Here is a 27,980-nt window from a genome sequence, read left to right on the forward strand (position 1 = left end):
GCAGTTTTTATTTTCTGACAATGGAATTGATGAGAAAATCCTGCCATACCGATATAATGTCATGTATGTATACTTTACACTTCAGTATTCTGGGGAATGGTACTTCACTAGAATTACACTGTATGAAATACATAAAGCTGTTTAATAACTAGAGATTATGTTTAACGTTTTTGCTGGAATGTAAAATCGTTTTCATTTGCTGAGGTACTGAGTGAATAAATGTTTGGGCACTATTTTTCCACTTGGCAGTTGCTTAATCTGTTTTTCTGACAGTTTCTGTTCTCCCTCACTGCTATGTGTGAGGGGGAGGGGCCGTTTTTTGGCGCTTTTACTACTCATCAAATATTTCAGTCAGCAACTCATTGTATTCCCTGCATGATCCGGTTCATCTCTACAGAGCTCAGGGGTCTTCAAAACTTATTTTGAGGGAGGTAATTTCTCTCAGCAGAGCTGTGAGAATTATAGTTTGACTGAGATGAAAAACGTTTATTCTGTGATTTGTTTCCTGCTTTCAGAATTTGTTATCTTTGCTAATGGGATTAAACCTTTGCTAAAGTTGTGTTGTTTACAAGGATTGAGTCTATAACTGTTTCAATTTATTAATTTTCAACTGTCATAAATCTTCTGTGCTTCTTAAAGGCACAGTACGTTTTAATATTATTCTAATTGAATTGTATTTCCAAGTTGCAAGTTTATTTGCTAGTGTGTTAAACATGTCTGATTCAGAGGATGATACCTGTGTCATTTGTTGCAATGCCAAAGTGGAGCCCAATAGAAATTTATGTACTAACTGTATTGATGCTACTTTAAATAAAAGTCAATCTGTACAAATTGAACAAATTTCACCAAACAACGAGGGGAGAGTTATGCCGACTAACTCGCCTCACGTGTCAGTACCTACATCTCCCGCTCAGAGGGAGGTGCGTGATATTGTAGCGCCGAGTACATCTGGGCGGCCATTACAAATCACATTACAGGATATGGCTACTGTTATGACTGAGGTTTTGGCTAAATTACCAGAACTAAGAGGTAAGCGTGATCACTCTGGGGTGAGAACAGAGTGCGCTGATAATATTAGGGCCATGTCAGACACTGCGTCACAGGTGGCAGAACATGAGGACGGAGAACTTCATTCTGTGGGTGACGGTTCTGATCCAAACAGACTGGATTCAGATATTTCAAATTTTAAATTTAAACTGGAAAACCTCCGTGTATTACTAGGGGAGGTGTTAGCGGCTCTGAATGATTGTAACACAGTTGCAATACCAGAGAAAATGTGTAGGTTGGATAAATATTTTGCGGTACCGACGAGTACTGAGGTTTTTCCTATACCTAAGAGACTTACTGAAATTGTTACTAAGGAGTGGGATAGACCCGGTGTGCCGTTCTCACCCCCTCCGATATTTAGAAAAATGTTTCCAATAGACGCCACCACAAGGGACTTATGGCAAACGGTCCCTAAGGTGGAGGGAGCAGTTTCTACCTTAGCTAAGCGTACCACTATCCCGGTGGAGGATAGCTGTGCTTTTTCAGATCCAATGGATAAAAAGTTAGAGGGTTACCTTAAGAAAATGTTTGTTCAACAAGGTTTTATATTGCAACCCCTTGCATGCATTGCGCCGATCACGGCTGCAGCGGCATTCTGGATTGAGTCTCTGGAAGAGAACATTGGTTCAGCTACTCTGGACGACATTACGGACAGGCTTAGAGTCCTTAAACTAGCTAATTCATTCATTTCGGAGGCCGTAGTACATCTTACTAAACTTACGGCGAAGAATTCAGGATTCGCCATTCAGGCACGCAGGGCGCTGTGGCTAAAATCCTGGTCAGCTGATGTTACTTCTAAGTCTAAATTGCTTAATATACCTTTCAAAGGGCAGACCTTATTCGGGCCCGGGTTGAAAGAGATTATCGCTGACATTACAGGAGGTAAAGGCCATGCCCTGCCTCAGGACAAAGCCAAAGCCAGGACTAGACAGTCTAATTTTCGTTCCTTTCGTAATTTCAAAGCAGGAGCAGCATCAACTTCCTCTGCACCAAAACAGGAAGGAGCTGTTGCTCGCTACAGACAAGGCTGGAAACCTAACCAGTCCTGGAACAAGGGCAAGCAGACTAGGAAACCTGCTGCTGCCCCTAAAACAGCATGAATTGAGGGCCCCCGATCCGGGATCGGATCTAGTGGGGGGCAGACTTTCTCTCTTCGCCCAGGCTTGGGCAAGAGATGTTCAGGATCCCTGGGCGCTAGAGATAATATCTCAGGGATACCTTCTGGACTTCAAATACTCTCCTCCAAGAGAGAGATTTCATCTGTCAAGATTGTCAACAATCCAGACAAAGAAAGAGGCGTTTCTACGCTGCGTACAAGAGCTCTTGTTAATGGGAGTAATCCATCCAGTTCCACGATCGGAACAGGGACAGGGGTTTTACTCAAATCTGTTTGTGGTTCCCAAAAAAGAGGGAACTTTCAGACCAATCCTGGACTTAAAGATCCTAAACAAATTCCTAAGAGTTCCATCGTTCAAGATGGAGACTATTCGGACAATTTTACCTATGATCCAAGAGGGTCAATACATGACCACTGTAGATTTAAAAGATGCTTACCTTCACATACCGATTCACAAAGATCATTATCGGTACCTAAGGTTTGCCTTCCTAGACAGGCATTACCAGTTTGTGGCTCTTCCATTCGGATTGGCTACAGCTCCAAGAATCTTCACAAAGGTTCTGGGTGCTCTTCTGGCGGTACTAAGACCGCGGGGGAATCTCGGTAGCTCCATACCTAGACGACATTCTGATACAAGCTTCAAGCTTTCAAACTGCCAAGTCTCATACAGAGTTAGTGCTGGCATTTCTAAGGTCACATGGATGGAAGGTGAACGAAAAGAAAAGTTCACTCGTTCCACTCACAAGAGTTCCCTTCCTGGGGACTCTTATAGATTCTGTAGAAATGAAGATTTACCTGACAGAGGACAGGCTAACAAGACTTCAAAGTGCTTGCCGCACCCTTCATTCCATTCAACACCCGTCAGTGGCTCAATGCATGGAGGTAATCGGCTTAATGGTAGCGGCAATGGACATAGTACCCTTTGCACGCTTACACCTCAGACCACTGCAACTGTGCATGCTAAGTCAGTGGAATGGGGATTACTCAGACTTATCCCCTTCTCTGAATCTGGATCAAGAGACCAGAAATTCTCTTCTATGGTGGCTTTCTCGGCCACATCTGTCCAGGGGGATGCCATTCAGCAGACCAGACTGGACAATTGTAACAACAGACGCCAGCCTTCTAGGTTGGGGTGCCGTCTGGAATTCTCTGAAGGCTCAGGGACAATGGAGTCAGGAGGAGAGTCTCCTGCCAATAAACATTCTGGAATTGAGAGCAGTTCTCAATGCCCTCCTGGCTTGGCCCCAGTTGACAACTCGGGGGTTCATCAGGTTTCAGTCGGACAACATCACGACTGTAGCTTACATCAACCATCAGGGAGGGACAAGAAGCTCCCTAGCTATGATGGAAGTATCAAAGATAATTCGCTGGGCAGAGTCTCACTCTTGCCACCTGTCAGCAATCCACATCCCGGGAGTGGAGAACTGGGAGGCGGATTTCTTAAGTCGTCAGACTTTTCATCCGGGGGAGTGGGAACTTCATCCGGAGGTCTTTGCCCAAATACTTCGACGTTGGGGCAAACCAGAGATAGATCTCATGGCGTCTCGACAGAACGCCAAGCTTCCGCGTTACGGGTCCAGATCCAGGGATCCAGGAGCAGTCCTGATAGATGCTCTGACAGCACCTTGGGACTTCAGGATGGCTTACGTGTTTCCACCCTTCCCGTTGCTTCCTCGATTGATTGCCAGAATCAAACAAGAGAGAGCATCAGTGATTCTAATAGCACCTGCGTGGCCACGCAGGACTTGGTATGCAGACCTGGTGGACATGTCATCCTGTCCACCTTGGTCTCTACCTCTGAAACAGGACCTTCTGATACAGGGTCCCTTCAAACATCAAAATCTAACTTCTCTGAAGCTGACTGCTTGGAAATTGAACGCTTGATTTTATCAAGACGTGGGTTTTCTGAGTCAGTTATTGATACCTTAATACAGGCTAGGAAACCTGTTACCAGAAAGATTTACCATAAGATATGGCGTAAATACCTATATTGGTGTGAATCCAAAGGTTACTCTTGGAGTAAGGTTAGGATTCCTAGGATATTGTCTTTTCTACAAGAAGGTTTAGAAAAGGGTTTATCTGCTAGTTCATTAAAGGGACAGATCTCAGCTCTGTCCATCCTGTTACACAAACGTCTGTCAGAAGTTCCTGACGTCCAGGCTTTTTGTCAGGCTTTGGCCAGGATTAAGCCTGTGTTTAAAACTGTTGCTCCACCATGGAGTTTAAACCTTGTTCTTAATGTTTTACAGGGCGTTCCGTTTGAACCCCTTCATTCCATTGATATAAAGTTGTTATCTTGGAAAGTTCTATTTTTAATGGCTATTTCCTCGGCTCGAAGAGTCTCTGAATTATCAGCCTTACATTGTGATTCTCCTTATTTGATTTTTCATTCGGATAAGGTAGTCCTGCGTACTAAACCTGGGTTCTTACCTAAGGTAGTTACTAACAGGAATATCAATCAAGAGATTGTTGTTCCTTCTTTATGCCCAAATCCTTCTTCAAAGAAGGAACGTCTACTGCACAACCTAGATGTAGTCCGTGCTCTAAAATTTTACTTACAGGCAACTAAGGAATTTTGACAAACGTCTTCTTTGTTTGTCATTTACTCTGGGCAGAGGAGAGGTCAAAAAGCTTCCGCTACCTCTCTTTCTTTTTGGCTTCGTAGCATAATTCGTTTAGCTTATGAGACTGCTGGACAGCAGCCTCCTGAAAGAATTACAGCTCATTCTACTAGAGCTGTGGCTTCCACTTGGGCCTTCAAGAATGAGGCCTCTGTTGAACAGATTTGCAAGGCTGCAACTTGGTCTTCGCTTCATACTTTTTCCAAATTTTACAAATTTGACACTTTTGCTTCATCGGAGGCTATTTTTGGGAGAAAGGTTCTTCAGGCAGTGGTTCCTTCTGTATAAAGAGCCTGCCTATCCCTCCCGTCATCCGTGTACTTTTGCTTTGGTATTGGTATCCCAGAAGTAATGATGACCCGTGGACTGATCACACTTAACAGAAGAAAACATAATTTATGCTTACCTGATAAATTCCTTTCTTCTGTAGTGTGATCAGTCCACGGCCCGCCCTGTTTTTAAGGCAGGTAAATATTTTTTAATTTATACTCCAGTCACCACTTCACCCTTGGCTTTTCCTTTCTCGTTGGTCCTTGGTCGAATGACTGGGAGTGACGTAGAGGGGAGGAGCTATATGCAGCTCTGCTGGGTGAATCCTCTTGCACTTCCTGTTGGGGAGGAGTAATATCCCAGAAGTAATGATGACCCGTGGACTGATCACACTACAGAAGAAAGGAATTTATCAGGTAAGCATAAATTATGTTTTTTCTGCACATTACACATCGCTTTTCTCCGCTATTTGAATATTGCTTTATTATAGCATTGCTATCTTGTATCACAGTGTATACATACACCAATTTGTATCACATCACATTGCACACCAATTTGATACATATCCTACTGAGTAATCTCCCACAATATATATTGTCTAAAATCACGGATAACCACACACATTATAGGCTGCCAGTAATGAGCCTTTAAATATATATTAAATATTTACATTTCACGAATAGAAACCACATTATTAGCTATTAGCTATAGATAGTCCCACTCACAGCTCTGATTTGAGCGCACCCCTCCCCCATTTGTTTTACAGTTCCAAAAGCAGAACAGGGACTGGGTTTTTACTCAAACCTGTTTGTAGTTCCCAAAAAGGAGGGAACGTTCAGGCCAATTCTGGACTTAAAAATTCTAAACAAATTCCTCAGAGTTCCATCGTTCAAAATGGAAACAATTCGAACAATTCTACCTATGATCCAGGAGGGTCAATACATGACTACCGTGGACCTAAAGGATGCATACCTGCATATTCCAATCCACGAAGTTCACCATCAGTTCCTAAGGTTCGCTTTCCTGGACAAGCATTATCAGTTTGTGGCTCTTCCCTTCGGATTGGCCACTGCCCCAAGAATTTTCACAAAGGTGTTAGGGTCCCTTCTAGCGGTGCTAAGGCCAAGGGGCATTGCGGTAGCACCTTACCTAGACGACATCTTAATTCAGGCGTCGTCCTTCCACAAAGCGAAGGCTCATACGGATATTGTTCTAGCCTTTCTAAGGTCTCACGGTTGGAAGGTAAACGTAGAAAAGAGTTCCCTGTCTCCATCCACAAGGGTTCCCTTCCTGGGAACGATAATAGACTCGGTAGAAATGAAGATTTTTCTGACAGAGGTCAGGAAGTTAAAACTTTTAAACACTTGTCGAGTTCTTCAAACCATCCCTCAGCCCTCCATAGCTCAGTGCATGGAAGTAATAGGACTAATGGTTGCGACAATGGACGTGGTTCCATTTGCCCTAATTCATTTAAGACCACTGCAACTGTGCATGCTCAAACAGTGGAATGGGGATTATGCAGATTTGTCTCCCCAGATACAAATGGACCAGAAAACCAGAGAATCGCTCCTCTGGTGGTTGTCTCAGGATCACCTGTCTCAGGGAATGAGTTTCCGCAGACCAGAATGGGTCATTGTCACGACCGACGCCAGTCTTTTAGGCTGGGGCGCGGTCTGGGACTCCCTGAAAGCTCAGGGTCTATGGTCTCGGGAACAATCTCTTCTCCCGATAAACATTTTAGAACTGAGAGCGATATTCAATGCGCTCCTGGCATGGCCTCAACTAGCGGAGGCCAAATTCATAAGATTTCAGTCGGACAACATGACGACTGTAGCGTACATCAATCATCAAGGGGGAACAAGGAGTTCCCTGGCGATGAGGGAGGTATCCAGGATCATCAATTGGGCAGAGGATCACTCTTGCCACCTATCAGCAATTCACATCCCAGGTGTAGACAACTGGGAAGCGGATTATCTGAGTCGTCAGACTTTCCATCCGGGGGAGTGGGAACTTCATCCAGAGGTTTTTGCCCAGTTAACTCGGCTATGGGGCATTCCAGATCTGGATCTGATGGCGTCTCGGCAGAACTCCAAGGTTCCACGCTACGGGTCCAGGGATCCCAAGGCCACATTGGTAGATGCCTTAGTGGCGCCTTGGTCGTTCAATCTAGCTTATGTCTTTCCACCGTTTCCTCTCCTCCCCAGGCTAGTAGCCAGGATCAAACAGGAGAAGGCTTGGGTAATTCTAATAGCTCCTGCGTGGCCACGCAGGACTTGGTATGCAGACCTGGTGAATATGTCATCGGCTCCACCATGGAAGCTACCTTTGAGACAGGACCTTCTAGTGCAAGGTCCATTCGAACATCCAAACCTAGTTTCTCTGCAACTGACTGCTTGGAGATTGAACGCTTGATTCTATCTAAGCGTGGGTTTTCTGAATCAGTTACAGATACTATGGTGCAGGCTAGAAAGCCTGTAACCAGGAGAATTTACCATAAGATATGGCAGAAATATCTCTGTGGGTTACTCATGGAGTAAAATTAGGATTCCAAGGATACATTCCTTTCTCCAAGAGGGATTGGCGAAAGGTCTGTCGGCTAGTTCTCTAAAAGGACAGATATCTGCTCTGTCTGTCTTGTTGCACAAACGTCTGGCAGCCGTGCCAGATGTTCAGGCGTTCGTACAGGCGTTAGTCAGAATCAAGCCAGTCTACAGACCTGTGACTCCTCCTTGGAGTCTAAATTTAGTTCTTTCAGTTCTTCAAGGGGTTCCGTTTGAACCTTTACATTCCATAGATATTAAGTTACTATCTTGGAAAGTTTTGTTTTTGGTTGCTATTTCTTCTGCTAGAAGAGTTTCTGAATTGTCTGCTTTGCAGTGTAATTCACCCTATCTGGTGTTTCATACAGATAAGGTAGTTTTACGTACCAAGCCTGGTTTTCTTCCAAAAAGTGGTTTCTAATAGAAATATTAACCAGGAAATAGTTGTTCCTTCTGTGTCCTAATCCAGTTTCTATAAAGGAACGTTTGTTACACAATCTAGATGTGGTTCGTGCATTAAAATTCTATCTAGAAGCAACAAAGGATTTCAGACAGACATCATCCTTGTTTGTCGTCTATTCTGGTAAAAGGAGAGTTCAGAAAGCTACTGCTACCTCTCTTTCCTTCTGGCTCCTGAACGAATTACAGCTCACTCTACTAGAGCTGTGGCTTCCACATGGGCTTTCAAGAATGAGGCTTCTGTTGAACAGATCTGTAAGGCAGCGACGTGGTCTTCTCTGCATACATTTGCCAAATTTTACAAATTCGATACTTATGCTTCTTCGGAGGCTATTTTTGGGAGAAAGGTTTTACAAGCAGTGGTGCCTTCCGTTTAGGTTACCTGACTTGTTCCCTCCCTTCATCCGTGTCCTAAAGCTTTGGTATTGGTTCCCACAAGTAAGGATGAAGCCGTGGACCGGATACACCAATGTAGGAGAAAACTGAATTTATGTTTACCTGATAAATTTCTTTCTCCTACGGTGTATCCGGTCCACGGCCCGCCCTGGCATTTAGTCAGGTTTATTTATTTATTTATTTTTTTTTTTTTTAACACTACAGTCACCACTGCACCCTATGGTTCTCCTTTTTCTCCTAACCATCGGTCGAATGACTGGGGGGCGGAGCTAGAGGGGGGGCTATATGGACAGCTTTGCTGTGTGCTCTCTTTGCCATTTCCTGTAGGGAATGAGAATATCCCACAAGTAAGGATGAAGCCGTGGACCGGATACACCGTAGGCGAAAGAAATTTATCCGGTAAACATAAATTCTGTTTTTCTGAGATAAAAGGTGGCCTTCAAAGACTTAGAAATCAATTTGAGTCTATCGGAATTTAGCATTGAACAAAGAATACCAAGAGGACACAGTAAATTTGATAATGAAAGAAATTGGGAAACCGGTTTAATTTGCATGCCCTATCTAAATCATGAAAGTTTAATTTTTAATTGACTGTCCCTTTTTAAGTAAATTATGATTAATCTTTTGGTTCCTAGTTTTAGTTTACATTTATGTTTAACTTGTTTCAATATCACTCGAATGTCAAAATATTGAAAATTAAATCACCTTTCAATTACTGCATTGTTAAGCTATTTCCTCTTATGAATAGTTAAAAACAAATAATTTAGAAAGGCCATATTGAAAATACAGGCCCCAAAGTAGAAGCTTAATGCAACAAGTGTGATTAAACCTGTTATTACTGACACACAAGTTAGAAAACCTGTGATCATTGGGGGGGGAAATTGAGTACACCTGTTATTTCCAATTAGCCTAATTGCATAAACATGCTTATAAAATGTATTTCTCTTTCAAGGTGTATCCAGTCCACGGATTCATCCTTTACTTGTGGGATATACTCATTCCCTACAGGAAGTGGCAAAGAGAGCACACAGCAGAGCTGTCCATATAGCTCCCCCTCTAGCTCCACCCCCCCCCCCTCGTCATTCTCTTTGCCGGCTCTAAGCACTAGGGTCTCTCTACGGGAGGGTAAAGTGAATGTGGTGTTAAATTGTGTTTCTCCAACATAGGTGTGTCCGGTCCACGGCGTCATCCTTACTTGTGGGATATTCTCTTCCCCAACAGGAAATGGCAAAGAGCCCAGCAAAGCTGGTCACATGATCCCTCCTAGGCTCCGCCTACCCCAGTCATTCTCTTTGCCGTTGTACAGGCAACATCTCCACGGAGATGGCTTAGAGTTTTTTAGTGTTTAACAAGGTTAAGATTCCTAGGATTCTATCCTTCCTTCAAGAAGGATTGGACAAAGGATTATCTGCTAGTTCCCTGAAGGGACAGATTTCTGCCTTGTCGGTATTACTTCACAAAAAGCTGGCAGCTGTGCCAGATGTTCAAGCCTTTGTTCAGGCTCTGGTTAGAATCAAGCCTGTTTACAAACCTTTGACTCCTCCTTGGAGTCTCAATTTAGTTCTTTCAGTTCTTCAGGGGGTTCCGTTTGAACCCTTACATTCCGTTGATATTAAGTTATTATCTTGGAAAGTTTTGTTTTTAGTTGCGATTTCTTCTGCTAGAAGAGTCTCAGAATTATCTGCTCTGCAGTGTTCTCCTCCTTATCTGGTGTTCCATGCAGATAAGGTGGTTTTACGTACTAAACCTGGTTTTCTTCCAAAAGTTGTTTCTAACAAAAACATTAACCAGGAGATTATCGTACCTTCTCTGTGTCCAAAACCAGTTTCAAAGAAGGAACGTTTGTTGCACAATTTGGATGTTGTTCGCGCTCTAAAATTCTATTTAGATGCTACAAAGGATTTTAGACAAACATCTTCCTTGTTTGTTGTTTATTCAGGTAAAAGGAGAGGTCAAAAAGCAACTTCTACCTCTCTCTCTTTTTGGATTAAAAGCATCATCAGATTGGCTTACGAGACTGCCGGACGGCAGCCTCCCGAAAGAATCACAGCTCATTCCACTAGGGCTGTGGCTTCCACATGGGCCTTCAAGAACGAGGCTTCTGTTGATCAGATATGTAGGGCAGCGACTTGGTCTTCACTGCACACTTTTACCAAATTTTACAAGTTTGATACTTTTGCTTCTTCTGAGGCTATTTTTGGGAGAAAGGTTTTGCAAGCCGTGGTGCCTTCCATTTAGGTGACCTGATTTGCTCCCTCCCTTCATCCGTGTCCTAAAGCTTTGGTATTGGTTCCCACAAGTAAGGATGACGCCGTGGACCGGACACACCTATGTTGGAGAAAACAGAATTTATGTTTACCTGATAAATTTCTTTCTCCAACGGTGTGTCCGGTCCACGGCCCGCCCTGGTTTTTTTAATCAGGTCTGATATTTTATTTTCTTTAACTACAGTCACCACGGTACCATATGGTTTCTCCTATGCAAATATTCCTCCTTAACGTCGGTCGAATGACTGGGGTAGGCGGAGCCTAGGAGGGATCATGTGACCAGCTTTGCTGGGCTCTTTGCCATTTCCTGTTGGGGAAGAGAATATCCCACAAGTAAGGATGACGCCGTGGACCGGACACACCGTTGGAGAAAGAAATTTATCAGGTAAACATAAATTCTGTTTTTTTATTTGATTAAAGTGTTTTCCAAGCCTGCTTGTGTATGCTACTAGTCTGTTAAACATGTTTGACACTAAGGAAAATCCTTGTTCAATGTGTTTTGAAGCCATGGTGGAACCCCCTCTCAGAATGTGTCCCAAATACACTAATATGTCTATACACTTTAAAGATCATATTGTTGCACTTAAAAGTGTGGCCCTAGATGATTCCCGGACTGAAGGTAATGAGGATAGTCCGTCTACCTCTCCCCATGTGTCACAACCAGTTATGCCCGCTCAAGCGATGCCTAGTACCTCTAGTGCGTCTGCCCCTATTACATTGCAACAACTAGCGACAGTCATGGATAATTCCCTTGTGGCCTTTCTATCCAAACTGCCAGTTTTTCCTGCAAAGCGCGATAGCTCTGTTTTAAGAACAGATTATGAGCAGTCTGAAGCTTTGGTAGTCTTATCTGATGTGCCCTCACAACGCTCTGAAGTGGGGGTGAGGGATTTGATGTCTGAGGGAGAAATTTCCGATTCAGGAAAGGTTTCTCATCAGGCAGAGTCAGATTCATTAGCGTTTAAATTGGAACACCTCCGCGTATTGCTCAGGGAGGTATTAGCTACTCTGGATGATTGTGACCCTATGGTGGCCCCAGAGAAGTTGTGTAAAATGGACAAGTACCTAGAGGTCCCCGTATACACTGATGCATTTCCGATCCCTAAGAGGGTTGCGGATATTGTTACTAGGGAGTGGGACAGGTCCCTTTTGTTCCCCCCCCCCCCCTATTTTTAAGAAAATGTTCCCCATAACTGACCCCAGGCGGGATTCGTGGCAGACGGTCCCTAAGGTAGAGGGGGCTGTTTCTTCGCTTGCTAAACGCACAACCATACCAATTGGAGACAGTTGTGCTTTTAAAGATCCTATGGATAAAAAGTTAGGATTACTTAAGAAACTTTTTGTTAAACAAGGTTTTCTTCTCCAATCTATTGCCTGCATTATTCCGGTAACTACTGCAGCGGGTTTCTGGTTTGAGGCGCTGGAGGAGTCGCTCCAGACTGAGACCTCATATGACGAAATTATGGATAGAATTAAGGCTCTAAAGCTGGCTAATTCTTTTATCACAGATGCCGCTTTGCAATTAGCTAAGTTAGCGGCAAAAAATTCAGATTTCGCCATTATGGCACGCAGAGCGCTTTGGCTCAAGTCATGGTCGGCCGATGTGTCGTCAAAATCCAAATTATTAAATATCCCTTTCAAAGGAAAGACCCTTTTCGGGCCAGAATTGAAAGAGATTATTTCAGAAATCACCGGGGGAAAGGGTCATGCTCTCCCTCAGGACAAGCCCTTTAAGGCTAAAAACAAAGCTAATTTTCGTTCCTTTCGTAATTTTAGGAGCGGTCCCACTTCAGCCTCTACAGCTGCAAAGCAAGAGGGTAACGCTTCACAGCCCAAGGCAACCTGGAAGCCTTACCAGGGCTGGAACAAGGGTAAACAGGCCAAGAAGCCTGCAGCTGCTACCAAGACAGCATGAAGGGGTAGCCCCCGATCCAGGACCGGATCTAGTAGGGGGCAGACATTCTCTCTTCGCTCAGGCCTTGTCAAGAGATGTTCACGATCCCTGGGCATTAGAGATTGTTACCCAGGGATATCTTCTAGAATTCAAGGACTCCCCTCCAAGGGGAAGGTTCCACATTTCTCGTCTGTCTACAGACCAGACAAAGAAAGAGGCGTTCTTACGCTGTGTAGAAGATTTACATACAATGGGAGTGATATACCCAGTTCCAATTGCAGAACAAGGACTGGGTTTTTACTCAAACCTGTTTGTGGTTCCCAAAAAAATAAGGAACTTTCAGACCAATCCTGGATCTAAATATTCTAAACAGATTCCTCAGAGTCCCATCATTCAAGATGGAGACCATTCGGACAATCTTACCTATGATCCAGGAAGGTCAATATATGACTACCGTGGATCTAAAGGATGCGTACCTGCATATCCCTATCCACAAAGATCATCATCAGTTCCTCAGGTTCGCTTTTCTAGACAAGCATTACCAGTTTGTGGCTCTTCCATTCGGTTTAGCCACTGCTCCCAGAATTTTCACAAAGGTGCTAGGGTCCCTTCTGGCGGTTCTAAGACCGCGGGGCATAGCAGTGGCGCCTTATTTGGACGACATCTTAATTCAGGCGCCGTCCTTTCACAGAGCCAAGGGTCACACGGAGATTGTATTGGCCTTTCTGAGGTCTCACGGGTGGAAGGTAAACATCAAAAAGAGTTCTCTGTCCCCACTAACAAGGGTTTCCTTCCTAGGAACACTAATAGATTCGGTAGAAATGAAAATATTTCTGACGGAGGTCAGAAAGTTGAAACTTTTAACTACTTGCCGAGTTCTTCATTCCATTCCTCTGCCATCTGTAGCTCAGTGCATGGAGGCAATCGGATTAATGGTAGCGGCAATGGACATAGTCCCTTTCGCTCGGCTACATCTCAGACCACTGCAACTATGCATGCTCAATCAGTGGAATGGGGATTATGCAGATTTGTCTCCTCAAATACAGTTGGACCAGGAAACCAGAGTTTCTCTTCTCTGGTGGTTGTCTCAGGATCACCTGTCTCAGGGAATATGTTTCCGCAGACCAGAGTGGATCATTGTAACGACCGACGCCAGTCTGTTAGGCTGGGGTGCAGTCTGGGACTCCCTGAAAGCTCAAGGCTTATGGTCTCAGGAAGAATCTCTTCTCCCGATAAACATTCTGGAACTGAGGGTGATATTCAACGCGCTTCAGGCATGGCCTCAACTAGCTGCGGCCAAATTCATCAGATTTCAGTCGGACAACATCACGACTAGCTTACATCAATCATCAGGGGGGAACAAAGAGTTCCCTAGCGATGAAGGAAGTAACCAAAATAATCAGGTGGGCTGAGGATCACTCCTGCCATCTCTCAGCAATTCACATACCAGGAGTAGACAACTGGGAGGCGGATTTTCTGAGTCGTCAGACTTTTCACCCGGGGGAGTGGGAACTCCACCCGGAGGTATTTGCCCAGCTGACTCAGCTATGGGGCATTCCAGAGTTGGATCTGATGGCGTCCCGTCAGAACACCAAGCTTCCTCTCTACGGATCCAGGTCCCGGGACCCCAAGGCGGCATTGATAGATGCTCTAGCAGCGCCTTGGTCCGTCAATCTGGCTTATGTTTTCCCACCGTTTCCTCTTCTCCCTCGTCTGGTCGCCAGAATCAAGCAGGAGAAGGCTTCAGTGATTTTGATAGCGCGTGCGTGGCCACGCAGGACTTGGTATGCAGACCTAGTGGACATGTCATCTACCCCACCATGGACACTGCCAATGAGGCAGGACCTTCTAATACAGGGTCCGTTCAAGCATCCAAATCTAATTTCTCTACGTCTGACTGCTTGGAGATTGAACGCTTAATTCTATCAAAGCGTGGGTTTTCTGAGTCAGTTATAGATACTCTGATTCAGGCTAGAAAGCCGGTCACTAGGAAAATCTACCATAAGATATGGCGGAAATATCTTTGTTGGTGTGAATCCAAGGGTTACTCATGGAGTACGATTAGGATTCCCAGGATATTGTCCTTTCTCCAAGACGGATTGGAGAAAGGATTGTCGGCTAGTTCTTTAAAGGAACAGATATCTGCTCTGTCTATCCTTTTACAAAAGTGTCTGGCAGAGGTACCAGACGTTCAAGCGTTTGCACAGGCTTTAGTCAGAATCAAGCTTGTCTATAAACCTGTGGCTCCTCCATGGAGTCAAAATCTAGTTCTTTCAGTTCTTCAAGGGGTTCCGTTTGAACCTTTACATTCCATAGATATTAAGTTGTTATCTTGGAGATTTTTGTTTTTGGTAGCTATCTCTTCTGCTCGAAGAGTCTCAGAATTATCTGCCTTACAGTGTGATTCACCTTACCTGGTGTTCCATGCAGATAAGGTAGTTTTGCGTACTAAACCTGTTTTTTTTCCTAAAGTTGTTTCTAACAAGAATATTAACCAGGAAATTGTTGTTCCTTCTCTGTGTCCCAATCCTTCTGTTGCACAATCTTGATGTAGTTCGTGCTCTAAAGTTCTATTTGCAAGCAACTAAGGATTTCAGAAAAACATCTTCCTTGTTTGTTATCTATTCTGGTAAGAGGAGAGGTCAGAAAGCGACTGCTACCTCTCCTTTTGGTTGAAAAGCATAATCCGTTTGGCCTATGAAACTGCTGGCCAGCAGCCTCCTGAAAGAATTACTGCTCATTCTACCAGAGCAGTGGCTTCCACATGGGCTTTCAAGAATGAGGCTTCTTTTGAACAGATTTGTAAGGCAGCAACTTGGTCTTCACTGCATACTTTTGCCAAATTTTACAAATTCGATACTTTTGCTTCTTTGGAGGCTATTTTTGGGAGAAAGGTTTTGCAAGCAGTGGTGCCTTCCGTTTAAGGTACCTGTCTTGTTCCCTCCCTTCATCCGTGTCCTAAAGCTTTGGTATTGGTATCCCACAAGTAAAGGATGAATCTGTGGACTGGATACACCTTGCAAGAGAAAACAGAATTTATGCTTACCTGATAAATTACTTTCTCTTGCGGTGTATCCAGTCCACGGCCCGCCCTGGCATTTAAGTCAGGTAAAACATTTTTGTTTAAACTACAGTCACCACTGCACCCTATGTTTTCTCCTTTTTCTTCCTAACCTTTGGTCGAATGACTTGGGGGGTGGAGCTAGAGAGGGAGCTATATGGACTTTTATAAAATAAAAGTGGGATATTGTGCAAAGTCTATCCACTTTATTTGTAGCAAAGAATATGGATTTTAAAAGATGTCTGTTTTGTGTGAGGTTTTTTTTGGTGGTGGTGGGGGGGGGGGGGGTTCTAGTCACAAATGAGTGCTTGATTTTGTAGAAGTTTACTTTTTTAAAGTACATTTTAGTCAGTGATCTCTTTGGTACATACCAAAGAATAACTATTTCTAAACATCTGTATAACTAACATTACTTTGTGTCCCTTTAGGTGTGACAAACACTGCTGGAATGAAGTCTCCCATTACTATTCTAACAACCAAGATGGTAACATCTGGCACAGGAACTCCAGCTAAAATAATAACTGCTATGCCAAAACTCACAACCAGCCATGGACAGCAGGGGTTAACTCAGGTAACAAATACACAAAAATTTACAGATTTCACTCCGCTTTTAAAGGGAAACTGCACGTTTTCATGATTCAGCTCATGAAATGTAAAACAACTTTCAATGGATCAAATCTAAGACAAAAATACAGGAAGCGCCACGTAAATTTGCTTACTTGACTGTATGCATAATTGCTAGAATAGACAAATAATAAAGTACGATAAATGGTTAATAAACAAATAGTAAATGTATCTTTAAAACATAAAAGTGCTGAAAAAGCAATACTTAGTCCAAGTAAAGTCACTTGATCCTCAATATGATGGGAGTTCTGCTCCTTCTCAGCCTACTGGTGGTCACTCTCAGGCTTTAAAAAATGTATATCGAGTATATCTGTAAAACAGAACAAATGGAGCACACAAAAGATAAAGGTGCCCTCAAACATATGAGGTATGTAGCTGCAATGGTAAAAGTCACTCTGTCCCCTTCCAAGCTGTGCAGCCAGGTCATCACACTGTCTTGGCCGCTGTTTTGGATATTTAGGTACCTTGGGGGGGGATATCCCTCCGTTTCTGAGTTGGAATTTACCAAGTGCTGATGGTATGACTTTTGCCACTCTGGACCATTACAGATGTATTCATTATTTCTTCTGTTAAGTGTGATCAGTCCACGGGTCATCATTACTTCTGGGATATTAACTGCTCCCCTACAGGAAGTGCAAGAGGATTCACCCAGCAGAGCTGCATATAGCTCCTCCCCTCTACGTCACTCCCAGTCATTCTCTTGCACCCAGCAACTAGATAGGTCGTGTGAGAGGACTATGGTGATTATACTTAGTTTTATATCTTCAATCAAAAGTTTGTTATTTTAAAATAGCACCGGAGTGTGTTATTACCTCTCTGGCAGAGTTTGAGGAAGAATCTACCAGAGTTTTGCTATGATTTTAGCCGGAGTAGTTAAGATCATATTGCTGTTCTCGGCCATCTGAGGAGTGAGGTAAACTTCAGATCAGGGGACAGCGGGCAGATGAATCTGCATAGAGGTATGTAGCAGTTTTTATTTTCTGACAATGGAATTGATGAGAAAATCCTGCCATACCGATATAATGTCATGTATGTATACTTTACACTTCAGTATTCTGGGAGAATGGTACTTCACTAGAATTACACTGTAAGAAAGACATAAAGCTGTTTAATAACTAGAGATTATGTTTAACGTTTTTGCTGGAATGTAAAATCGTTTTCATTTGCTGAGGTACTGAGTGAATAAATGTTTGGGCACCATTTTTCCACTTGGCAGTTGCTTAAATCTGTTTTTTCTGTCAGTTTCTGTTCTCCCTCACTGCTGTGTGTGTGGGGGAGGGGCGCTTTTACTATGCATCAAATATTTCAGTCAGCAACTCATTGTATTCCCTGCATGATCTGGTTCATCTCTACAGAGCTCAGGGGTCTTCAAAACTTATTTTGAGGGAGGTAATTTCTCTCAGCAGAGCTGTGAGAATTATAGTTTGACTGAAATAAAAACTTTTATTCTGTAATTTGTTTCCTGCTTTCAGAAATTGTTATCTTTGCTAATGGGATTAAACCTTTGCTAAAGTTGTGTTGTTTACAAGGATTGAGGCTATAACTGTTTCAATTTATTAATTTTTAACTGTCATAGATCTTCTGTGCTTCTTAAAGGCACAGTACGTTTTAATATTATTCTATTTGAATTGTATTTCCAAGTTGCAAGTTTATTTGCTAGTGTGTTAAACATGTCTGATTCAGAAGATGATACCTGTGTCATTTGTTGCAATGCCAAAGTGGAGCCCAATAGAAATTTATGTACTAACTGTATTGATGCTACTTTAAATAAAAATCAATCTGTACAAATTGAACAAATTTCACCAAACAACGAGGGGAGAGTTATGCCGACTAACTCGCCTCACGTGTCAGTACCTACATCTCCCGCTCAGAGGGAGGTGCGTGATATTGTAGCGCCGAGTACAGCTGGGCGGCCATTACAAATCACATTACAGGATATGGCTACTGTTATGACTGAAGTTTTGGCTAAATTACCAGAACTAAAAGGTAAGCGTGATCACTCTGGGGTGAGAACAGAGTGCGCTGATAATATTAGGGCCATGTCAGACACTGCGTCACAGGTGGCAGAACATGAGGACGGAGAACTTCATTCTGTGGGTGACGGTTCTGATCCAAACAGACTGGATTCAGATATTTCAAATTTTAAATTTAAACTGGAAAACCTCCGTGTATTACTAGGGGAGGTGTTAGCGGCTCTGAATGATTGTAACACAGTTGCAATACCAGAGAAAATGTGTAGGTTGGATAAATATTTTGCGGTACCGACGAGTACTGAGGTTTTTCCTATACCTAAGAGACTTACTGAAATTGTTACTAAGGAGTGGGATAGACCCGGTGTGCCGTTCTCACCCCCTCCGATATTTAGAAAAATGTTTCCAATAGACGCCACCACAAGGGACTTATGGCAAACGGCCCCTAAGGTGGAGGGAGCAGTTTCTACTTTAGCTAAGCGTACCACTATCCCGGTGGAGGATAGCTGTGCTTTTTCAGATCCAATGGATAAAAAGTTAGAGGGTTACCTTAAGAAAATGTTTGTTCAACAAGGTTTTATATTGCAACCCCTTGCATGCATTGCGCCGATCACGGCTGCAGCGGCATTCTGGATTGAGTCTCTGGAAGAGAACATTGGTTCAGCTACTCTGGACGACATTACGGACAGGCTTAGAGTCCTTAAACTAGCTAATTCATTCATTTCGGAGGCCGTAGTACATCTTACTAAACTTACGGCGAAGAATTCAGGATTCGCCATTCAGGCACGCAGGGCGCTGTGGCTAAAATCCTGGTCAGCTGATGTTACTTCTAAGTCTAAATTGCTTAATATACCTTTCAAAGGGCAGACCTTATTCGGGCCCGGGTTGAAAGAGATTATCGCTGACATTACAGGAGGTAAAGGCCATGCCCTGCCTCAGGACAAAGCCAAAGCCAAGACTAGACAGTCTAGTTTTCGTTCCTTTCGTAATTTCAAAGCAGGAGCAGCATCAACTTCCTCTGCACCAAAACAGGAAGGAGCTGTTGCTCGCTACAGACAAGGCTGGAAACCTAACCAGTCCTGGAACAAGGGCAAGCAGACTAGGAAACCTGCTGCTGCCCCCAAAACAGCATGAATTGAGGCCCCCCGATCCGGGATCGGATCTAGTGGGGGGCAGACTTTCTCTCTTCGCCCAGGCTTGGGCAAGAGATGTTCAGGATCCCTGGGCGCTAGAGATAATATCTCAGGGATACCTTCTGGACTTCAAATACTCTCCTCCAAGAGAGAGATTTCATCTGTCAAGATTGTCAACAATCCAGACAAAGAAAGAGGCTTTTCTACGCTGCGTACAAGAGCTCTTGTTAATGGGAGTAATCCATCCAGTTCCACGATCGGAACAGGGACAGGGGTTTTACTCAAATCTGTTTGTGGTTCCCAAAAAAGAGGGAACTTTCAGACCAATCCTGGACTTAAAGATCCTAAACAAATTCCTAAGAGTTCCATCGTTCAAGATGGAGACTATTCGGACAATTTTACCTATGATCCAAGAGGGTCAGTACATGACCACTGTAGATTTAAAAGATGCTTACCTGCACATACCGATTCACAAAGATCATTACCGGTACCTAAGGTTTGCCTTCCTAGACAGGCATTACCAGTTTGTGGCTCTTCCATTCGGATTGGCTACAGCGCCAAGAATCTTCACAAAGGTTCTGGGTGCTCTTCTGGCGGTACTAAGACCGCGGGGAATCTCGGTAGCTCCATACCTAGACGACATTCTGATACAAGCTTCAAGCTTTCAAACTGCCAAATCTCATACAGAGTTAGTGCTGGCATTTCTAAGGTCACATGGATGGAAGGTGAACGAAAAGAAAAGTTCACTCGTTCCACTCACAAGAGTTCCCTTCCTGGGGACTCTTATAGATTCTGTAGAAATGAAGATTTACCTGACAGAGGACAGGCTATCAAGACTTCAAAGTGCTTGCCGCACTCTTCATTCCATTCAACACCCGTCAGTGGCTCAATGTATGGAGGTAATCGGCTTAATGGTAGCGGCAATGGACATAGTACCCTTTGCACGCTTACACCTCAGACCACTGCAACTGTGCATGCTAGGTCAGTGGAATGGGGATTACTCAGACTTATCCCCTTCTCTGAATCTGGATCAAGAGACCAGAAATTCTCTTCTATGGTGGCTTTCTCGGCCACACCTGTCCAGGGGGATGCCATTCAGCAGACCAGACTGGACAATTGTAACAACAGACGCCAGCCTTCTAGGTTGGGGTGCCGTCTGGAATTCCCTGAAGGCTCAGGGACTATGGAGTCAGGAGGAGAGTCTCCTGCCAATAAACATTCTGGAATTGAGAGCAGTTCTCAATGCCCTCCTGGCTTGGCCCCAGTTGACAACTCGGGGGTTCATCAGGTTTCAGTGGGACAACATCACGACTGTAGCTTACATCAACCATCAGGGAGGGACAAGAAGCTCCCTAGCTATGATGGAAGTATCAAAGATAATTCGCTGGGCAGAGTCTCACTCTTGCCACCTGTCAGCAATCCACATCCCGGGAGTGGAGAACTGGGAGGCGGATTTCTTAAGTCGTCAGACTTTTCATCCGGGGGAGTGGGAACTTCATCCGGAGGTCTTTGCCCAAATACTTCGACGTTGGGGCAAACCAGAGATAGATCTCATGGCGTCTCGACAGAACGCCAAGCTTCCTCGTTACGGGTCCAGATCCAGGGATCCAGGAGCAGTCCTGATAGATGCTCTGACAGCACCTTGGGACTTCAGGATGGCTTACGTGTTTCCACCCTTCCCGTTGCTTCCTCGATTGATAGCCAGAATCAAACAAGAGAGAGCATCAGTGATTCTAATAGCACCTGCGTGGCCACGCAGGACTTGGTATGCAGACCTGGTGGACATGTCATCCTGTCCGCCTTGGTCTCTACCTCTGAAACAGGACCTTCTGATACAGGGTCCCTTCAAACATCAAAATCTAACTTCTCTGAAGCTGACTGCTTGGAAATTGAACGCTTAATTTTATCAAGACGTGGGTTTTCTGAGTCAGTTATTAGTACCTTAATACAGACTAGGAAACCTGTTACCAGAAAGATTTACCATAAGATATGGCGTAAATTCCTACATTGGTGTGAATCCAAAGGTTACTCTTGGAGTAAGGTTAGGATTCCTAGGATATTGTCTTTTCTACAAGAAGGTTTAGAAAAGGGTTTATCTGCTAGTTCATTAAAGGGACAGATCTCAGCTCTGTCCATTCTGTTACACAAACGTCTGTCAGAAGTTCCTGACGTCCAGGCTTTTTGTCAGGCTTTGGCCAGGATTAAGCCTGTGTTTAAAACTGTTGCTCCACCATGGAGTTTAAACCTTGTTCTTAATGTTTTACAGGGCGTTCCGTTTGAACCCCTTCATTCCATTGATATAAAGTTGTTATCTTGGAAAGTTCTATTTTTAATGGCTATTTCCTCGGCTCGAAGAGTCTCTGAATTATCAGCCTTACATTGTGATTCTCCTTATTTGATTTTTCATTTGGATAAGGTAGTCCTGCGTACTAAACCTGGGTTCTTACCTAAGGTAGTTACTAACAGGAATATCAATCAAGAGATTGTTGTTCCTTCTTTATGCCCAAATCCTTCTTCAAAGAAGGAACGTCTACTGCACAACCTGGATGTAGTCCGGGCTCTAAAATTTTACTTGCAGGCAACTAAGGAATTCCGACAAACGTCTTCTCTGTTTGTCATTTACTCTGGGCAGAGGAGAGGTCAAAAAGCTTCCGCTACCTCTCTTTCTTTTTGGCTTCGTAGCATAATTCGTTTAGCTTATGAGACTGCTGGACAGCAGCCCCCTGAAAGAATTACAGCTCATTCTACTAGAGCTGTGGCTTCCACTTGGGCCTTCAAGAATGAGGCCTCTGTTGAACAGATTTGCAAGGCTGCAACTTGGTCTTCGCTTCATACTTTTTCCAAATTTTACAAATTTGACACCTTTGCTTCATCGGAGGCTATTTTTGGGAGAAAGGTTCTTCAGGCAGTGGTTCCTTCTGTATAAAGAGTCTGCCTATCCCTCCCGTCATCCGTGTACTTTTGCTTTGGTATTGGTATCCCAGAAGTAATGATGACCCGTGGACTGATCACACTTAACAGAAGAAAACATAATTTATGCTTACCTGATAAATTCCTTTCTTCTGTAGTGTGATCAGTCCACGGCCCGCCCTGTTTTTAAGGCAGGTAAATATTTTTTAATTTATACTCCAGTCACCACTTCACCCTTGGCTTTTCCTTTCTCGTTGGTCCTTGGTCGAATGACTGGGAGTGACGTAGAGGGGAGGAGCTATATGCAGCTCTGCTGGGTGAATCCTCTTGCACTTCCTGTAGGGGAGCAGTTAATATCCCAGAAGTAATGATGACCCGTGGACTGATCACACTACAGAAGAAAGGAATTTATCAGGTAAGCATAAATTATGTTTTTTTAAATAGTATGGTATTAAGGGATTTTTTTTTTTTAGTATTACACTGTAGAGATCATCAACATTTTCTTGCTAGATAGTATTTATCCAATCGGTATTTTAGTTGTAGTCCCACATAATAGATGTATCCTCCACTATTCTAATATAGGTAGGATCACTAATATTTTATATAGACGTGTTTTGCTATATAAAATACCTTCATGAGATGTGTTTTTAGTGTTTTTTTTCTATAATGCTGCTATTTTTCTTTCTCGGCTTTATATATTTATATGTATTTGTACTTTGATCTGGCACTGCTAACACGTTTGAAATGCGATTTGGAGGGTATGCAGGCGTAAGAATATTAGCTGTTTAGCCAGATATAAAATAAGCTATATTTATTTATATGTATGTGGGGTATATTGGGCAATGTGTTACATGTTGGGTCCGATTTGATTAATGGGATTTTCTTATTGCTTTAGAGCTAATATGTACATTGAATGATTAACATCATGTGTTATCTTTTATGTATATACATGTTATATGTATCGTTTTTATTTATTTATTGTAAGCTACAACTATGTGCTAAATAGCTGACACTTTTAAATTGTTGCACAGGGCTTAGCTACTCCCCCTTTTTACATACATCAATTCACCATCAACCAGTGAGTGTGACATTATCAACTACAATAACATTTACTTGAAGAGGAAAATAACTGACACCAGGATTGATGCTTGGATCGTAGCCACTCCCTTTTGGCACACACCCACTTACCATCAACCAATGTGTGGTGGAATGTGGTAATCCTCATGACGTTAAAGGGGAAGTTGAAAGAAGGTATGGGCATAGCCTCTGACAAAGCGGAGAGGAGCTTGCGAAATGAGTTAGGCCACGCCCATTGTTTGTATCGAGGAGGCGTGAGTGTATTCACAGAACAGTCAGACTGAAGCCGGCATTTTTACAGTTCTGCTGTGCAGTTGATTCACACGATGAAATCCAACTTTTAAGATTTACTAACCTTATTAGCCATAGTAACTTTATAGCCATAAGGGACCTCACGTTTGTGATTGAGATAAGCATTCTGGAAAATGGAAGGACCCAGTGTGATGACCTGGCTGCACAGCTTGGAACGGACAGAGTGACTTTTACCATTACAGCTACATACCTCATATTTTTGAGGGCACCTTTATCTTTTGTGCGCTCAGTTTGTTCTGTTTTACATATATACTCGTTTAACTTTCCAATGGATTCTTGTTAAACTAGCTTCATTCTTTTGGTATCCTTTTGTTGAAGGATCAATATTGCACTTTGGAGCTAGCTGTACACACCAGGTGAGCCAATAGCAAGAGGCATATATGGGCAGTCACCAATCAGCTAGCTCTCAGTGTATTGCTGCTCCATAGATTACCTAGCTAAACTTTCAATCTTGCTAGTTTTGTGGGGAGGGGTTTGATTGTTGCTAAACAGTGTTTTTTCAAATTATTATTTTTATTTAATAGATTCCCTGCAAATACCATAAAGGACCTGCCAGTGTTTTTTTCCCTTTGTCTACATAAAAATTATGATGCATTTGCTTAAAGGGGCAGTCTACATCAGAATTTTTATTGTTTAAAAAGATAGATAATCCCTTTATTAACCATTCCCCAGTTTTGTAAACATTTTGTTAATGAAAGTAAATTGACTAAAATGATATGGTCTATCTGAATCGTGAAAGTTGCCCCTTTAACATTTTGTTAATACAAAGAGATAGTTTAACATATAACTGCTATTTATCATACAAATGACTTACATTTTGTACGTGTAATGTCTTACTAGAGTCTTCTATACGGGAAGAACAATGCTTCACTGCTTGCATCACCGCCCCCTTTTTATACATGCTTATGTCTTCTGTGCTTTAAACTAATTTTTTTAGTTTGTCTGTTAAAACCCTTAAAGGGACATTTAAACCCCAAAAATTTATTTCATTATTCAGAAAGAGAATAAAATTTAAAAAAAAGTTTTCAATTTACTTCTATTATCACATTTGCTTTGTTTTCATGTTATTCTTTGTTGAAAAGATACCTAGGTAGGTAGCGTGCACATGCCTGAAGCACTACATGATAGGAAATAGTGCTGCCATCTAGTGCTCCTGCTAATGTACAACATTGTTGCAAAACTGCTGCCATGTAGCGTTGTAGACACGTGCACTCATGAGCTTACATCCCAGCGTTTCAACAAAGGATAAAAAGAAAACGAAGAACATTTGATAACAGAACACTTTTGTAACAACTTTCCAATTTATTTCTATCTGAATCATGAAAGAATAAATTTGGGTTTTATGTCCCTTTAAATCAACCTCTGTCTAACTTAAAGGGACATTAAACCCAATTATTTTTCTTTCATGATTCAGAGAGAGAATAACATTTTAAACAACTTTCTAATTTACTTCTATTATCTAATTTGCTTCATTCTCTTGATATTCTTTCCTAAAAAGCATATCTAGATAGGCTTAGTAGCTTCTGATTGGTGGCTGCACATAGATGCCTCATGTGATTGGCTCACCAATGTGCATTGCTATTTCTTTAACAAAGGATATCTAAAGATTGCAGCAAATTAGATAATGGAAGTGAATTGGAATGTTGTTTAAAATTGTATTCTCTAACTGAATCATGAAAGAAAAATTTGGGGTTTAGTGGCTCTTTAAGTCCCACTGAAGTAATGAAATGGTTAGCATGCATAGTTTCCCTTCAAAAATTTAAAATTTGACGTTTATCTGTGGTAAATTGCCGGTGATACAGGCAAATTTGATGCATTTTAACCAAATGTTATGTTCAAAATAAAAAAATGTAACTTTCTTTCTAGTTTAACATCTTTAGTTTTCTTATAGCTTTTAAAGACTTGTCTCTATATCCATATTTAATGTTGTCCACTTTTTTGAAGGTTGTGTTAAAGGGAGCACCTGGTCAGCCTGGCACTTTTCTTCGAACTGTGCCTATGGGAGGTGTTAGGCTTGTCACACCTGTCACTGTATCATCAGTTAAACCTACAGTCACGACTCTTGTGGTGAAAGGGACCACAGGTAAGTTTTTCACAAATTCATGAAATTGTTAAATCGTAGGTCATAAACATCTTGTATAGTTTAGCCTTTCTAATGGTTTGTAGGTCCTGAGCTTGTAGAATATCAAACAACCCCCCTCGTAACAATTTGCAACATTTACAAGAGATAACAGCACTCATAAATTTCTTTAGTAAAATGTTGATGGACCATAGGGCTCCATAAAAAAAACCCACACAAGCTTAAAATCCCTCCCATTTCTCCTCTGTTTTTGTTCTTGGACTCCAACAGAAGGTTGTGAATAGAGGTTTTCCAACCACTTGCTTATGGATTTTTTTTGAAGTATTGGCATTACACCTGGTGGAAGCCCCGCCCCCTCAGCGCTTTTTCACTGCAGAACTGCTACAGAGAAGGATAGCAGCTGGTGAGCGGTTTAGCCTGCAGCTTTTCAGTTCCTTCTACCAAGTCCTTGGTCCTGAGAGGGGTTGCTTACCCACGCAGGAGCTTCCAGTGGGTTCACTGGGGGTACAGTCTATAGCTTTGGACTCTAGTGTATACTCATTAATATTACATTAGGTGTTGAGGGGTTAATTGGCTCAGTGAAGAGTGATCTCTACCCAATTATTTTATCCATGTAGTTCTGTCTTCTTCATACTTTGCTATATTACACACTATTGAGCAATGTGAATCTGTCATCTACTGATAACCCTCTCTGAACATTGTGTTTTCAAGTCTATTCCGGTGTATATGGTCAATCAACTCTGTCAGAGCTCTATACCTTAATTTGCGCATGCCAATCCGACGCATCCTTCTGCTTCATATAAGAGTATTGTCCTGTGTTTGTCACCCAGGGGACTACCTCTTACTTCACCCCTGAGTTTAAAAATAGGCTAAACAGTTGTCTGGTTTAAAAACTAAATTTATGCTTACCTGATAAATTTATTTCCGGATATGGAGAGTCCAGAATGTCAATTACTAGTGGGAATATCACTCCTGGCCAGCAGGAGGAGGCAAATAGCACCACAGTAAAGCTGTTAAGTGTCACTCCCCTACCCATAATCCCCAGTCATTCGACCAAAGAGAAATGAAACCAGGAATAACACAAAGGTGTAGAGGTGCCTTGAGGTTTAGTAAAAAAAAAAAAAAGTCTTAAATTAAGGGTGGGGTTGTGGGCTCTCCATATCCGGAAAGAGAAATTTATCAGATTAGCATAAATTTTATTTTCTTTCCTAAGATATTGAGTCCACAATGTCATCAATTACTAGTGTGAACCAATACCCAAGCTAGAGGACACAGATGACTAGGGAGGGAAAAGACGGGCACCACCGCTTGAAGAACCTTTCTCCCAAAAGAAGCCTCAGCCGAGTCAAAATTTGTAACATTTGGAAAAAGTATGCAGAGAGGACCAAGTTGCAGCCTTGCAAATCTGTTCCACAGAAGCTTCATTTTTGAAAGCCCAAGAAGAGGAGACAGCCCTAGTGGAATGAGCTATAATTCTCTCGGGAGGCTGCTGACCAGCAGACACATAAGCAAAACAAATTCTAATCAGATAGAAAGAGAAGTAGCAGTAGCTTTCTGACCAGGACTGGTGAAAATCCTCAGTCCGCCTGTAGGTAGAATTTTAGAGCACGCACAACACCCATAACGTTCCTTATCAAAAGGATTAGGACATGGAGAAGGAACAACAATTTCCTGATTAATATTTCTATCTGAAACCACTTTAGGAAGAAAACCCAACTTAGTACGAAGAACTGCCTTATCAGCATGAAAGGTAAGGTAAGGCGAATCGCACTGCAAAGCCGAGAGTTCCGAGACTCTCCGAGCACAAGAGATAGCAATCACAAAAAAAACCTTCCAAGTTAACAACTTAATATCTATGGAATGCATAGGCTCAAACGGAGCCTGCTGCAAAACTTTTAAGAACAAGGTTAAGACTCCAAGGAGGAGAAACTGACTTAAACACAGTCCTGATTCTGACCAAGCCTGACAAAAAGATTGCACATCCGCCAGACTATTGTGTTACAAAATAGACAATGCAGAAATCTGACCCTTCAGAGTACTGACTGACACACCCTTCTCCAGACCTTCCTGGAGAAAGGACAAAATCCTAGGAATCCTGACCCTACTCGAAGAGTTGCCCTGTGATTCACACCAATAAAGGTATTTATGCCATACCTTATGGTAATTTTTTTTCTAGTAACAGGCTTGCGAGCCTGAATCATG

At 42.6% G+C, this 27,980-nt stretch overlaps 1 protein-coding gene across 1 annotated transcript in view; it reads left to right on the plus strand.

Moving 5' to 3' along the window:
- The window catches only part of HCFC1 (host cell factor C1), a gene marked incomplete in the record, with an annotated part of 480,694 nt that overhangs the window by 261,940 nt on the left and 190,774 nt on the right, over nucleotides 1-27,980 (plus strand). The window contains 2 exon segments of the mRNA XM_053696082.1: nucleotides 16,101-16,243; nucleotides 25,643-25,781. Coding sequence (XP_053552057.1) covers nucleotides 16,101-16,243; nucleotides 25,643-25,781 — 282 coding nt within the window.

Source organism: Bombina bombina, chromosome 12, assembly GCF_027579735.1.
Source record: "Bombina bombina isolate aBomBom1 chromosome 12, aBomBom1.pri, whole genome shotgun sequence".
Classification (NCBI taxonomy): domain Eukaryota; kingdom Metazoa; phylum Chordata; class Amphibia; order Anura; family Bombinatoridae; genus Bombina; species Bombina bombina.